Source organism: Pseudochaenichthys georgianus, chromosome 17 (genome assembly GCF_902827115.2).
Source record: "Pseudochaenichthys georgianus chromosome 17, fPseGeo1.2, whole genome shotgun sequence".
NCBI lineage: Eukaryota > Metazoa > Chordata > Actinopteri > Perciformes > Channichthyidae > Pseudochaenichthys > Pseudochaenichthys georgianus.
In genome coordinates, this window is record NC_047519.1 from 24726775 (window position 1) to 24741445 (window position 14671).

Genomic DNA, 14671 nt, shown 5'->3' on the forward strand with positions numbered 1-14671 from the left:
CTATTTTTAAGGCTAGGGGGGAAAGCCAGAGGAAAGTTTCTATTCTGAGACAAATTCAAATAGCCATAAATACGAAATGAAAAATAAATAATTTGAAACGCTTCAAAGTTAATGAAAGGACACATTATGCATTGATCCAGATAGATAAAGGTCAGCTGTGTTGTTGTTGGAAAACAGAATCAGAAAATGCTTTCGATTTCGATTTCGAAATCATTGAATCTTTCTAATGAATAATTGTTATTTGTTACGATTATTGTGTTATGTCACGTTTTGTATGTCTTGTTTTGGGTGTTTTGCTGTTCTCCCTGTCATGTTTTCCTCTTGGTATATTGTCTGGTCCTTTTCCCTGTGTCCTCCTGTCGTTAGTTTCCCTGGTGTGTCTAGTTGTCTGATTGTGTTCACCTGGTGCCCCTGTGTTTTCTCCTCTCTCCTCACCTGTCTCTTGTTTGTTTGATTAGTCCTGAGTGTATTTAGGTTCTGTGTTTTCTGTTAGTCTTTGTGAGTTCCTTGTCGTATTTGGACGTTGTTCACGGGGTGAGAGTACTGTTTTGTCGAAGTTTGTTCCAGTAGCCTTGAAATAAAGGTATTTTTTCTGTTCATCTGCATTTGGGTCCTGCTTGCCTCACTCAACCCTGACAGAAGGAACTCACCAAATATGTGCCCAGCAGATCCTTTTGAGCAGGAATTGTTGGATTTTACTTTTTCTTTGGCTACCTGCTCTGATCAATGGATGGGAGCGTCCGGGGTTCAGCAGTGAGAGGCTGCTCTGGCAGCGGCGCGCCAGATAACTATGGAGAAACCAGGCTTGGTGAGATTCGTGCCGGGCGGGATTTTGGATTTCCTCATGGTGTGTTATCCCCTGCCTGACAGCCCCAGGCCTCCCAACTCCCGTTATGACACCACACGCATCGGTGTGGTCCGTTTGGAGTCAACCCTGGCTTCTGCCCCAGTGTTTGCTACAGTCCAGGAGCCATTCGCTGGTACTCGTCTGGCTTTTGGAGGTCCACGGAGCCTCCAAACGGCTCCTAAAGGAAGGAGTCGCAAGGCCAGATTAGCAGCACGAGCCCAAAGGGCCATGGTTCCAGAACCAGTTCAGCCCCCAGAAGCCATGGTTACAGACCCAGTTCTGGCCCCAGCAGCCATGGTCCTTGCTCCAGAACCGGTCCAGGCAGCCATGGATTCGGCTCCAGAGCCGGACCTTACAGCCATGTTTCCGGCTCCAGAACCGGACCTTACAGCCATGTTTCCGGCTCCAGAACCGGTCCTTACAGCCATGATTCTGGCTTCTATTCCGGCCCCCGCAGCCATGGTTCCAGACCCAGCTCTTGCCCCAGCTGCCATAGTCCCATCTCTTGTCTCTTCTCTAGTCCCTCCTCTAGTCACTTCTCAAATCCCAACTCTAGTCCCATCTCAAGTTTCCTCTCGAGTCCCCTCTCCAGTTTCCTCTCGAGTCCCCTCTCCAGTTTTCCTCTCAAGCCCCCTCTCGAGTCCCCTGTTGAGTTCCCTCTCCAGTCCCAACTCAAGTTCCTACTCAAGTCCCAATTCAAGTTCCTACTGAAGTGCCGTTGGAGGTTCCGCTGGGGGTCCTGCCAACTCCATGTCTTGTCCCGTTGGGGGTCCCGCCAACTCCATGTCTTGTCCCGTTGGGGGTCCCGCCGACTACTCTCCTGCCGGGGGTCCTGCCAACCCTATATCCTGTCCCGTTGGGGGTCCCGCCGACTACTCTCCTGCCGGGGGTCCTGCCAACCCTATGTACGGTCCCGTTGGAGGTCCCGCCGACTACTCTCCTGCCAGGGGTCCTGCCAACTCCATGTCCTGTCCCGTTGGGGGTCCCGCCGACTACTCTCCTGCCGGGGGTCCTGCCAACCCTATATTCTGTCCCGTTGGGGGTCCCGCCGACTACTCTCCTGCCGGGGGTCCTGCCAACCCTATGTACGGTCCCGTTGGAGGTCCCGCCGACTACTCTCCTGCCAGGGGTCCAGCCAACCCTATGTCCTGTCCCGTTGGGGGTCCCGCCGACTGCGCTTCTGCCGGGGGTCCTGCCAACCCTGTGTCCTGTCCTGTTGGAGGTCCCGCCGACTGCTCTCCTGCCGGGGATTCTGCCAATCCGGTGTCCTGTCCCGCCGACTGCCCTCCTGCCGGGGGTCCTGCCAACTCCTGGTCCTCTTCCGTGGGGGATCCTGCCGAGGCCTGTCCCACCGGCGCCGGTTCCTGTCCGGCCGACACCGGGTTCTGCCCGGCCTCCGGCGTTGTCCCGTCGGCGTCTTCCTGCCCGGCCCCCTGAGAGCCGCGGTCTTCGCCCTCGAGCCCGGCCCCCTAAGAGCCGCGGTCTTCGCCCTCGAGCCCGGCACCCGGAGGGCCACGGTCCTCGCCCTCATGCTCGGCCCCCTGACTTTTCCGTCCGCGGTCCTCGCCCTCATGCTCGGCCCCCTGAGTTCGCCCGCGGTGGCCTTCGCCCCTCCATAACCCCCACCTTGGACTCTGTCTTGCCCCCGGGCCGTCCACCCGAGTCCCCCTTCTCGGCTTCTGCCTTGCCCCCGGGCCGTCTGCCCGAGATCCCTTCCGGGTCCTCCGCGGTGCTCCTGGGTTGTCAGCCCAAACCCGTCCTCCTGACCCCCTCCACCCACCCAGGTGGCCCTAGTTTTTTTTTTTTTTAAATCTAAAAAAGCAGGACAAACATCTACTGTACTGACATGTACCTGCTGTCCACAGTTCACAGTTTGCAGAGGAATGTTCAACATCTGCTCACCTCTATTCCTCCTCATATAATTCTCGGGACAGGGCCGTGATCACAGGAGACGCTGTTAGCACTGCTGTCCCAAAGGAAGAATGCAAACACTAGAGAAGCTCTTCCAAGAAATTCCCAGTTGAGGATCTTTCTGGAATGTCCTAACGAGGTTTCGCCGCTGTGTTTACAGTTCCAGCCCGATGACAACCCTGCAATCTGTGCTGCCAGCGTATCATTATCTGGCCTCTCTGGGGACTCAGGGAGAGTTTGAGGAGCTTTCTTCCCCCTAAGTAGATATTTTAGATGTTTGTCTTCGTTTTTGCTGTTTAGAGCAAAATGGTCAGCTCTGAAGACAGAGACAAGAGGCGACCACAGACAGTGGTAAATTAGTTCTAATAAATTGCTGTGCAATTAGTCAGATGTCTAGACGAATAGATGCTGAGCAGCCACTGTCATGCCACTTTATTATTTTGCGTCACAGATACTTAGTGTTCTTGGCTGCTCTGCTTGGTGAAAGAAAAGACACTTAATCATTGTTTAGCTAAGTAAAGTGGTTATTGTTTTTGGACTTGTGCCTTATGTTGGGCTACACATAGAACATCACCCACCCAAGAAGACAAGCTGACCCTGACATTTGACTAAAAGTTGAAACTTCACGTCAGAAGAGAGAACACGCTTAATGGTTCTTGGCAGAAAAGGAAAAGCGTGTGACGTGTGTGTGTGTGTGTGTGTGTGTGTGTGTGTGTGTGTGTGTGTGTGTGTGTGTGTGTGTGTTCGTTCACACCCCCAGCTCACATTATGTTCTGATATACTTCAGTGAAATCAGAAACACAAATAAGAACTCAGACCTTATTGACTTCAGACCTCTCTTATGTAACGCAGGAATGTTGGACCTGGAACATTTCACTAGATACAAATGTTGCAAAGGAAAACTTTCAAATGAATTGCAATAAAATACACTAATAGACTTTGAAATATTTATTACATATATTTGTTATCAAAATTTTAAATTCTCACTTTGCAGATTGGCCCCTTTCAGCACGTTGCATACATATTTACATTATATTACTGCATTATTAATGCTCAAGAAAATGATTTCAGCCGGTGGTGATAGGGGTTTGACAGCTTAATATACTGTTTGCTAATCACATTTTATGAATTGATATTATCTAAGTCATTTTTTATTATCCTGTCATTAAAGTGTCTATCACCTCAGCCTTCTGTGACTTCAGAGAAAGCACTGAGCCAAAATAACTTTAAAAGCCTGTTTATAACAAAAGACAGCTCTTAGAGAATGTAAATAATAAATAAAGCAACCTATCTAATAAACATCCTATATGTTCTCTTCAAAAGGGGGAACATAAAAATGACCTTCAGATGACTGCTTTGTGGAAAAATATATTGACAAAAAAGGTTCCTTTAGCTATGAAGATATTTCACATATTATGAAAAAGTAGACTGTCTAGTTTGCCAATATTTTGCTACTGCAAAGTAACTTCCAAAGTGTTCCAGCTCTTATGACTTTCAGGGAGTTACACTTTCTGCTCTGAAGATTGAGCCAAGACAATGGAGGGCCTCTCGCCGTTTCCTGCCCACAACAATAGCATGAGGGAAAGGCGAAGGGTCCTGACTGGAAGTGCAGGCTTCACCTCTCAGAAACCATCAGCAGCCAGGAACACACACTGGACCGCTGCCCACACTTATGAAGTGCACAAAAATGTGAGAAGAGGATGCCCAAAGCGTGGGAATTTCATCTATTACAGTTTTCCAAAGAATTCCTCGCCTGTGGCCAATAGAGTTGTAACAGGATATGTGTGTTCAAGGAATTTAACCTTCACAGAAACTGACTGTTTATACGTGTCTTACTAATTATTGGAACTCCAGCTTTTTGACTTTCCAAACAAGAAACGGTCTGAGAATCACTCCCAATATAAATTCAAAAATATGTCTTTACACTAATGGAACAGACAGAATGTACATGTTAAGAGATTTAGATTAAGCCTGTTGAAAGTGTTGTGTATTTTCTTTTTTGTAAACCATTACCATATTTAAGAAATCTGTGTATCCAAGTCTTTAAATGTGTAGTTTTGACATACAAATGTGTGAGCTTTAGAGGTTGTGTCATCAACTCTTGGAAAGAAAGCATGGGGCACAAAACTATTTCTTCAAAGCAGCATCTGGCAGAAGTGCGTACATGATGACCGAGGCCATGAACTACACATAACACTATTGGTGACATGTTTGTTTCATTGGACATCATACAGGAATGCAGCAGGGTGGGACATAAGATATGCAAGATTAGAAGGAAGAGATGATGCAACAGAGGTGATAAGCAAGAATCCTAACACAAAGTACATCATAATACTCTGAGAGTATACCAAATGTATATGTTATTATACACCATATATTTATGCACTCAGACTTCTAAATACTTTAAAACTCTGTGATAAAGTGAACATCAGTCAAAAGCATCAATTCACAGGAAAAAAAACAGCTGCAGACATAAGATATTTTACAATTTAAATATAAGTACAAAATAATTAGGAGCAAAACATTTAAAAGTAAAAGCATGTTTGCTAAGACAGCAGCCTATTCCAGAGTATTGTGTTATTGCTATAACTTATGCATCAATACATTTACTGTGTATATTGTATTGTCTTAGAATTCATTTTTCGCAAATCTATTAAATTAGACAAACACAAAGTAGGACATATAGTTTGTTCTAAATAGTTGGGACAAGTATCTCTTTATTTTTGATTAAATCAGAGAAATTCACACAACTCGACACAAACATTGTTTTGTAAAAGGAAATACTTTCCTGATCACGGTTTGACGGTTGCTTGAGTTCAGTGACGTACTGCAGAATAGATGAGTGTTACATCCCATCAATCAGGTGGATGCCATCTAGTGGTGAGAAGGGGTTTGCCAGGAGAAAAAAACAGAAGGAGAAATATTGTTAGTTTAGTGACTTATTAAGACAGAGTACAGCAGTGCTAACTAAGTGACATTTACACAGAATTGACACCAATGTATGTCAGATGTTCTCTATATGAAAGATTCAAATAAAACTTTTGTATCTCTGTCAGTGATGTTGCTTTCCCTGCAGGGATCCACAGCTCTAAAGTATGCAGGATGTTTCATGAACCATTTAGAAAGTGGATTCATAAACAAACAGACACACAGAGGAACGTGTTTATCATCCTCTGTTTTGGGCCTGTAGGAGCTGAGAGCCATGGCAACCGAATACCGAGGGGAGAAAAATCTGCCTGGCCGAGCTCCATCCCTCTGGCAGTCATGCTAAAACTCTTGAATCCCATGACAAAAACAACATTCCACATCTAAGTGATAGTCTTCAAGGAATTCCTGTTAAACAGAGGCATTTCTCAGCTTGCATACCTCATCCTATTGAAACCATCTGGTGTAACGTGTGAATCTGGAATCTTTGTGCATGTGTGAAAGTTTGCTTTGTCTTTATTATAATTTTCTGGGATGAGAAACCGATGTCCTCTGACATTAGTGTGCTAACTGATTTTAAATTGTTAACCAGTGAGAAAAATAACTTCTCCAACACTGCCTTCTTCAAAATAAACACATTCACACACGGGGGAACAGGTAAGACATAAGAAAACATAAATGATTCACTTCTAGTTGTATGGCTTTTTAGAAATGTTTTTTTAAACGTACATGAATTCCAGTTTGATAAGCAAAGTTTGCAAAAGATGTCCAAGGCTAACTGACAGCCCCCTACGTTAATGCTGACCCCACGTCCTGCACGATAAGTCTTGTTGTGACGATTCTTAAATAGGATGGAGTGAAGATTGAAGCTGAAAAGCATGAAAAAAAAGTCGATCTAACTTCATATCACGCAATAATGTCCTTTGGTTCAAGCATTATAACAACCAGGCAAGGCGCACAACATCTGAGACACAAAGTACAAAGCTCACTATATCTCAGTTTGTTTCAATAGTTAGATTTATCGCGGACTTGTGACACGTATAACAATATCAACAAAAGTATGTCCTGCGGTATTAGGAAATGTTTTCTTGCAGAGGGTTGAATGTTGAAAATCAAGCGTTTTAAGAGCTCTGTTATTTCCGTCCATACATTGCCCACATGGTTCATGTTCCTAAATAAGATTTGTTCAAGTAAAAGCTCCAGAAAAAGAATACTAGTGTTATTCAAACACTGCTGAGTGCTGTTTGAAATAAAGCGAGTGGAACTCAAAGGCATCATGGTACAAACACATTGCACAGAGGGCAGGAGCAGGAGGGTCAGAAGGGTCCCCGATAAAATATCTATGAACAAACATATTATCTAAAATGTGTGATTTGAGAGGATGCAATGTTTTAACTTGAAAAAGAAAGAGATTTAAAAAATATTAAAACAAATAATGACGTGAAATCAGCCCCTAACAGACATTTACTTCATAGTCTGCATTTAATTATCATTATTGTTACTTTACGGCATAACCTCCCCATGTGAGATTTCCTACATGAGAGCAGGTGGTCTGTCGGTCACTGGAAGTACCCTTGGGAGTCGGGGAGGGGCCGAGAGATGTTGTGGAAAGCCCACTGCAAGATGCTGTCAATGGACCCCTGCTGAGACCCAGAGAGCAGAAACAAACAGCCGGATCAATCTCTGGACAAAAGGCAGAGTCCTGGTGACGTCATTTGGAAAACATGTACAATATGATGTCCATGACAACGATAATGCTACAATCTTTATCAGATTATTACTGCTGTTATCAAATGACAGTACATCAGGGCATGTTTGAAGTTGTAGGTCATTCGGTCAGCACATGCACTCTCCCTCCATTACATTACATTACATTACATTGCATTTAGCTGACGCTTTTATCCAAAGCGACTTACAATAAGTACATTCGACCAGGAAGACACAACCTTGAAGAAAACAGAATCATATAAGTACATCAGGTTTCATAGAGCCAAGCATTTCAAGTGCTACTCAACTGGCTGTAGATAAGCCAGTCCTTTATTAGTATATAAGTGCTCTGTTAGCAGTTCTTTGTTAGGAATTATATCGCTCGAGGTGGAGTCGAAAGAGATGAGTTTTCAGTCTGCGCCGGAAGGTGTGTAAGCTTTCTGCTGTCCTGATGTCAATGGGGAGCTCATTCCACCATTTAGGAGCCAGGATAGCAAACCCACGTGTTTTTGCTGATGGGAACTTGGGTCCCCCTCGCAGCGAGGGTGCAGCGAGTCGTTTGGCTGATGCAGAGCGTAGTGCACGCGCTGGGGTGTACAGTTTAACCATGTCCTGGATGTAGGAGGGGCCAGATCCATTTGCAGCATGGTACGCAAGTACCAGTGTCTTGAAGTGAATTCTAGCAGTTACCGGAAGCCAGTGAAGGGAGCGGAGGAGCGGAGTGGTGTGGGAAAATTTAGGAAGGTTGAAGACCAGACGAGCCGCTGCATTCTGGATGAGCTGCAGAGGTCGGATGGCACATGCAGGTAGACCAGCCAGGAGGGAGTTGCAGTAGTCTAGGCGTGAGATGACGAGAGCCTGGACCAGAAGCTGTGTCGCTTTCTGGGTCAGCTGGGGATGCATCCTCCTGATGTTGTAAAGCGTGTATCTGCAGCAGCGGGTTGTAGCAGCGATGTTTGCCGTGAAGGACAGGTTGTTATCTAGGATCACACCCAGATTCCTTGCAGTCTGAGTCGGGGAAACAACAGAGGTGCCGATGTTGATAGTCAGGTCAAGAGAGGGACAATCTTTTCCCGGAAGGAAAAGCAGTTCAGTTTTGTCAAGGTTGAGCTTGAGGTGATGAGCGGACATCCACTGAGAGATGTCAGCTAGACAAGCAGAGATGCGTGCGACGACCTGGGTCTCTGAGCGGGGAAAGGACAGAATTAATTGGGTGTCGTCAGCGTAGCAGTGGTATGAAAAACCATGCGGGCTAATGACAGATCCGAGCGAGTTTGTGTACAGGGAGAAGAGGAGGGGACCAAGAACAGAGCCCTGAGGGACCCCTGTAGTTAATTGACAAGGGTCGGACTCGGACCCTCTCCAAGTTACCCTGTAGGTGCGGTCTTTGAGGTATGAGGTGAGGAGGGAAAGTGCAGAGCCTGAAACTCCAAGTTCTCTATGTGGATCTGAGTCAACTGAAAGGTTCAGCCAGGAAAGAAAATCAAATATGTCCTCGTTATAATCATCTTACATCCTTAATGTGTTAGAGTTATGTATTTGAACCACAACTTTAGATAGATGAGGTGAATATGAGGCCCTGAAAAGGTCTAATCCTTATATATAAATTTGGTTAAGAAATTATAGTTTTTTGAGTGCAAAATCATTTTTACAACCAGAAGGAGAGAAACACTAATTATATATTCTGTTTTCAACAACTAACAAAGAGGATATTGGTACTATTAGAACAATGGCTGTTAATGAATCTGGCATTCCTGACATTCATTAAATGTTACCTAAACTTAATGAAACTGTTGTAATATTGCATGGGTAAGAACTTAATCATCACACCTTAAACGCAGCAGTGTTAGCTTATAGTACAAAATAAATGCGTAATATTTAAAACTGTTTGAATCTTTCTCAGCACACACTACCTATGATGTGTTTTTATTTGCAGTTTGATAAAGAGGTGCTGTTTTGTGGAAACACAAGCAGCTTCATGATAACTCCCTCCCTGTGCAGTCATCTTGTCTGTGACATGCATGGCTGTATGATGTATTCATATATCATGTCTACATCTGTTTTATCGACATAACTGTGTCTCACTCACGTCTCCCAGGATGGAGTCCAGCTCATCTTTGTGGAGACCGGGCTCAGGGACGGGGGGGCTCTGATCATGAACCCCTGGGGCGAGCTGGACACACACACGAGATTACAATCAATCACATTCAGATAATGAAGGTGTATATATCATGTGTACACACACGTGCAGACACACCTGTAGGACTCTGGATGATTCAGCCTCCCTCCCTGCGGAGCCGCCCCAGGGCCCGGAGCAGGACGAGCAGATGGATCTCCCTCTAACACACACAGAGACACAGATGGTGAGTCAGAGTGTTTCTATGTAAAGAATGTTACCTTCAATCAATATGTGATGAGCAACACTCCTGAGGATAACAGAGCAATAGGTTTCAGATGGAAGACTGAACTGTTTGCTCATCATGTCAAACGTAGTATGCAATGATATTAAATCAAATGGCATTGATAAAATGCTGCAAACTCCAAAAAAGGTTTCAGGTAACATTTCATGCTCTGCTAAAAATGGTAAAGGAATCTTAACTTCATCACCAACTATCACACAAAAGCACTTAGACAACAGTCAAATGTGTACATGAGATCATCACCAAAGTTTCATTTGTTCTCTGTTTCTCTGGTAATATTGAGATATATCATTGATCTTTATCTGCATTATACACATAGACAGATTACTTAAAGGACCTAGTGGGCCAGAGCCTCTGATTGAAGTTACTGCAGAGATTTCTTATCGGGAAGTCACAAGAGACACAGAAAGTCCACAAAGAGGCACACAACAAGCCAAGACCCAAACAACCACATCTCTGGCTCTTGTTCTTACTGTATGTAGGAGGGGTGGGGTCCTTTTACATGTTTGTGCCCAGGGGCCCATTGTCTCATAATCAGATCATGAGGATACAGTGTACTGCACACCCTGCTGCAACTGTCCATTTTAAACCCATTAGTCACCATTAGCAAGATAAGGATCAGAGCGTTAATGCACATTGTTGATCAATACAAACACAAACAGGAGTCCAGAGGAAGGTCTTTATCAGTGAGGACATATTTACACACTGATGCATGGATTACATTGAGGCTGAGATTAGAAATGTCACGTTTGTGGGAAGTATGCATGTCATCTTCTGAAAAGGTATAGAGGAGATGATAGTGAGGAGTGTGTGTCTTACTTGGAGGAGAGGCAGTGTGTGTGGAAGCGCTGCAAACACTGGAGGCAGTGAGTCAGCTCTCCTCCTCGGTTACAAACACCGCACACCTCCCTCACACTGAGCAGTTCTCCACCTGAACACTGGACTCACATGTGATGCAATTTTAGAGAACAGCACAGAATTACCAAATGGTCAGAGGAAGTAATAGCAGAGTTATTGTTTAACAAGTGTGACAAAATGGGTGACAATATGAAGGGTCACCGAGCAGATCACCGAGTCTTTACCTGGCTCATGCCACTCAGCTCATTTGTAGGAGCTGCGACAGCCGTAAGAGCCGAGGATGAGAGCGAGGAGAAGAAGGAGACGTCCATGATGGAGTTACTGGAGCTTGTGGTGGTGTGCTGCGTCTGGGCAATGAGTGGCTGTAATATAAAATATTATGACCATGATCAGTAGTGGAAAAATATAGAGCACAAACCATTCAGTCTAAAAACTAATTTTGTAATACAATATCATCAGATAGTAAATATTTTAAAAGGAGAGTATTCAATGCTACTGTGATGTCCATAACAACCAAAATAAATGTATTATACTAGAATACAAAACCAATTAAACAACTGATTAACTAACCAACTATCTCAACATCATGAAGATAACTGTATATATTTATTTTAGGAAGCAGATCATTAAGAATAACCATTATGATCTGAAAATATTATACATCATGTTGTGTGGAAACTTTTTAATACAAATATAATCACTAAATACAAACAATTATAATGTATGGATTAAATATATATATATATTTGTTTTTTATATATCCTTCAGATACTTACTTGTAAAGGCAGATGGGAATTCTCTCGTTTTACTGTGTTGCCACAGCACCAGTCACACTGCCACGTGCCACTGCAAATAAAACATGTAACTTAAGATTTAAACTTCTTTACAAAGCAGAACTTGACATAACAACAAATGACACAGAGAACGAGAGTGATTAAAATCTTTGGTTTTTCACCACGGTATAGACGTGAGTGGAGGGAGAAGGCAGGTCAGATGAAAAGCTCGAGGACATCCATCACAACAAATCAGCTCCCCCCCCGTCCTTACACACTGCACACTCATCATCATTATACTGAGCCTAAACACAGAGATACAAAACACTTAGGACACAAAAGCAGCTTCAAAGGACAGACATGTGAATGAGTGAATGCTGAGAGGATCTCTACCATGCCTGTGTGTGTCTCCCCCTGGTGGTGAAACATGTTCTCAGCAGCTTGGGATGCTCCATTTGTCTGCTCAGGGTAAAACTGTTCACCAACTTGTATGCACTGTCTGACAGTTCCTGTTAAATGACAACGGTTTTTTAACATTTATTTTAAAAATAGTAGTTGCTTATTTCGCCATTAGATCTAGATCGATGCATCATTTCAATGATTCAATATGATTTAAGCAAAGTCAAATTCTTGATTTGAATATCATAATCATCAGAACGATACACATTTACTTTCACTAAGTTGTGGATTTGCAGTTTTTTTTATTTTGTACTTGTATCAAACAGAATATACACAAAATCTAAAGTTTGCTACACTATCTTTTTCTTGTTAAGGCCAGGCGATACAGAAAGATTAGTTATTCTGCAGATTCTCCTTTTGTTGTAAGGTCATATCATTGCATGTTAGTTCACCAGTCCAGACAAGTGATGGTTAGATCTGTGCGACACATTCAGAGCCTTTAATACTCCAAAAAAATCCATCACCAGCCTACATGTAAATCAAGTATTCAGGATACTTTTATATGGTGAGTGTTGGATAAGGTTTATGATTTTATTTTTCAACAGGTAATAAGTAAATGTCTTGGATTCCTTTTGTAAAGTTACCCTTCCAACCTGCTGGGTAGTTCTATCGATATTTGTAGCCATAAAAGTAACCAGGCTTACCATGTGAAACAAACATCTGTTGGATATGGATCTTCTCTGTGGCTTCATGGCTGACTGGCAGCTCAGCTAAGGAGGAAGAGGAGGACAGAGTGACTGGTCTCTGGACAGAAGACGACACCGCATCTGTGGCAGAACTAGGGTTCAATGTTTCGGTAACATTAAATAATTATATTTACATCTAATGTAGAAAATATAACTGATTTGTAATTACTATTTCCAGATGTTGGCCGTGGGGCTGCAGCTCCACTCTTCACTCTGTACAGTCTTACTTTGCCCCCTGGAAAAATCACACATCATCATCATCATCATCACCATCATCATCATCATCATCATCATCATCATCATCATCATCATCATCATCATCATCATCATCATCATCATCATCATCATCAGCAGCTTTAACATGTTCTTAGTTAGAAATCAGAGTCAGAGGAGATGCATTATGGGAAATAACCTGTTCCATCGCTTGTCTTGGCATGATACTGAGGTTGCAGATTGTGTGAGTTTGTCTTTCTGTCCTCGTGGCTCCTCTTCTTGATGTGAGGTGTTTTTGTGTTTTTAGACAATTTCTTCTCACCTCTGGCACCTGCAGCATCCCATTCTGTCCAAAAAATGTCAGCAAATGATAAATGCATACTATAACTTTTGATAAATATGTTGGTGAAACTTGAATGTTACGCACTGGAGTGTAGGTTAGTGAGCAGCGTCTGCAGTTTAGGGTAGCTGTCCAGGTTGTAGTCTTTTGACAGGTTGCTCCAGAAGGCCTGGATGGTGGATCTGCTCTGCTCCAGGACCCAGGACAGCAGGGTGTACATGGCCTTATGGATCCCCTCACTGCCTTCCTTCTCCAGAGTGTCCTATAAACAACAGGGGGTGTGTGAACTCTTCAGTCTGAATTGATGTCACAATCTAAAAAGGTGTTCCTGGATCATCGTCTAAATTACAAAACAACAGGAGAATAATAAAGAGGAAAAAGGCATCCTTATCACTTAGTCATGACATTGCTTTTCAGTGTGTGATTGTGTCGAAAATGGCAAATGATTGTAATCAAAGTGAAAAAATAATGTTGTACTTACCTTCAGTAGTTGGTCAGTGATGATATTTGTGTCCACCAACCCGTAGACAAGAGGGAAAGGGTCATCTACAGCCATGGCGATATCTGTCCGCAGCCCCCTCAGCATGGAGCGGAGGTTTGTGTCCCGAAAAGCTTCCACTCTGGACATGATCCACTTTGTGTGTGAATCAACTCCAAAGTGATCCGAGATCATACAAGAAGTACTATGGATGGAAGAGGTGTGTCCTTCAGGGAGGAACAACATTGTGCACAGGTGTGTCGTTTCCTGCTAACAATTACTTCATTATTGATACATTTGCTGATTATTTTCAAGATTCATTATTTACTAATATATGAAATATAAATAATGTTAGTAAAAACTGAAAAATGCCATCAGCTTGTCCAAGGCGATGTCTTTAAATGTTTTATTTTTTGGCCGTCATAAAAAAAGAAATACATCGCCATATTTGAGGGGCATTTGTTGCAACTCTAACGTATACACATTACCATGCAAATGTATAGCACTGATGCCACTGATTTCGACTGGCTGAGGTTTTCACAAAGGTTTCACCATTGTGGAAATCGAACCAATTCCCCCTCGACCTCTTGTCTGAGTGTTTCTCTGCGGAGTTCATGTGTCCACTAACAGCACTAACTGTCTCCTTCCATCTGTTGACCCTCATGGGGGTTGTATGAGAAGCTGTCCATCTAGGGGAATACCTGTCCTCTTGTATTGGGAAGACTTGGTGTAAGTGTCTTTAAAATGTCATGTGACAGTTTCCTTCTTAAAAGGTTCTTTCCACCACAACTTCCCCATAACTATCAGATGTGCAGACACTGACTCACTGCGTGGAGCTCAGGATTGGTGCAATAATTATGACAAAATTAACACTGTAAACAATTCACTGATCGACATATTGATGAAATGGTTGGTTGCTGTTGCTGTGTAACTTTATTCTTCGTTCAGTCAAGACCAATAAAGACAGCCTTTCCAAACTGTGCAGTTTCTTCTATTATATTATTTTCATTATTGTTGTTTTGATTGAAGCCAATACTTAACAACAATAAAAGAC

At 43.3% G+C, this 14671-nt stretch overlaps 1 protein-coding gene across 1 annotated transcript; it reads right to left on the minus strand.

The window, feature by feature from the left end:
- Nucleotides 1–5553: 5553 nt before the first annotated feature.
- aire (autoimmune regulator) lies at nucleotides 5554–13767 on the minus strand. The gene is given in 15 exon segments (XM_034103801.1): nucleotides 5554–5632; nucleotides 7221–7328; nucleotides 9473–9563; nucleotides 9648–9729; nucleotides 10630–10748; nucleotides 10893–11030; nucleotides 11445–11514; nucleotides 11624–11706; nucleotides 11708–11746; nucleotides 11835–11950; nucleotides 12545–12667; nucleotides 12756–12821; nucleotides 12999–13145; nucleotides 13227–13401; nucleotides 13621–13767. Coding segments are annotated over 14 exon segments (1482 nt in total). The 3' UTR covers nucleotides 5554–5632; nucleotides 7221–7242.
- Nucleotides 13768–14671: the final 904 nt, after the last annotated feature.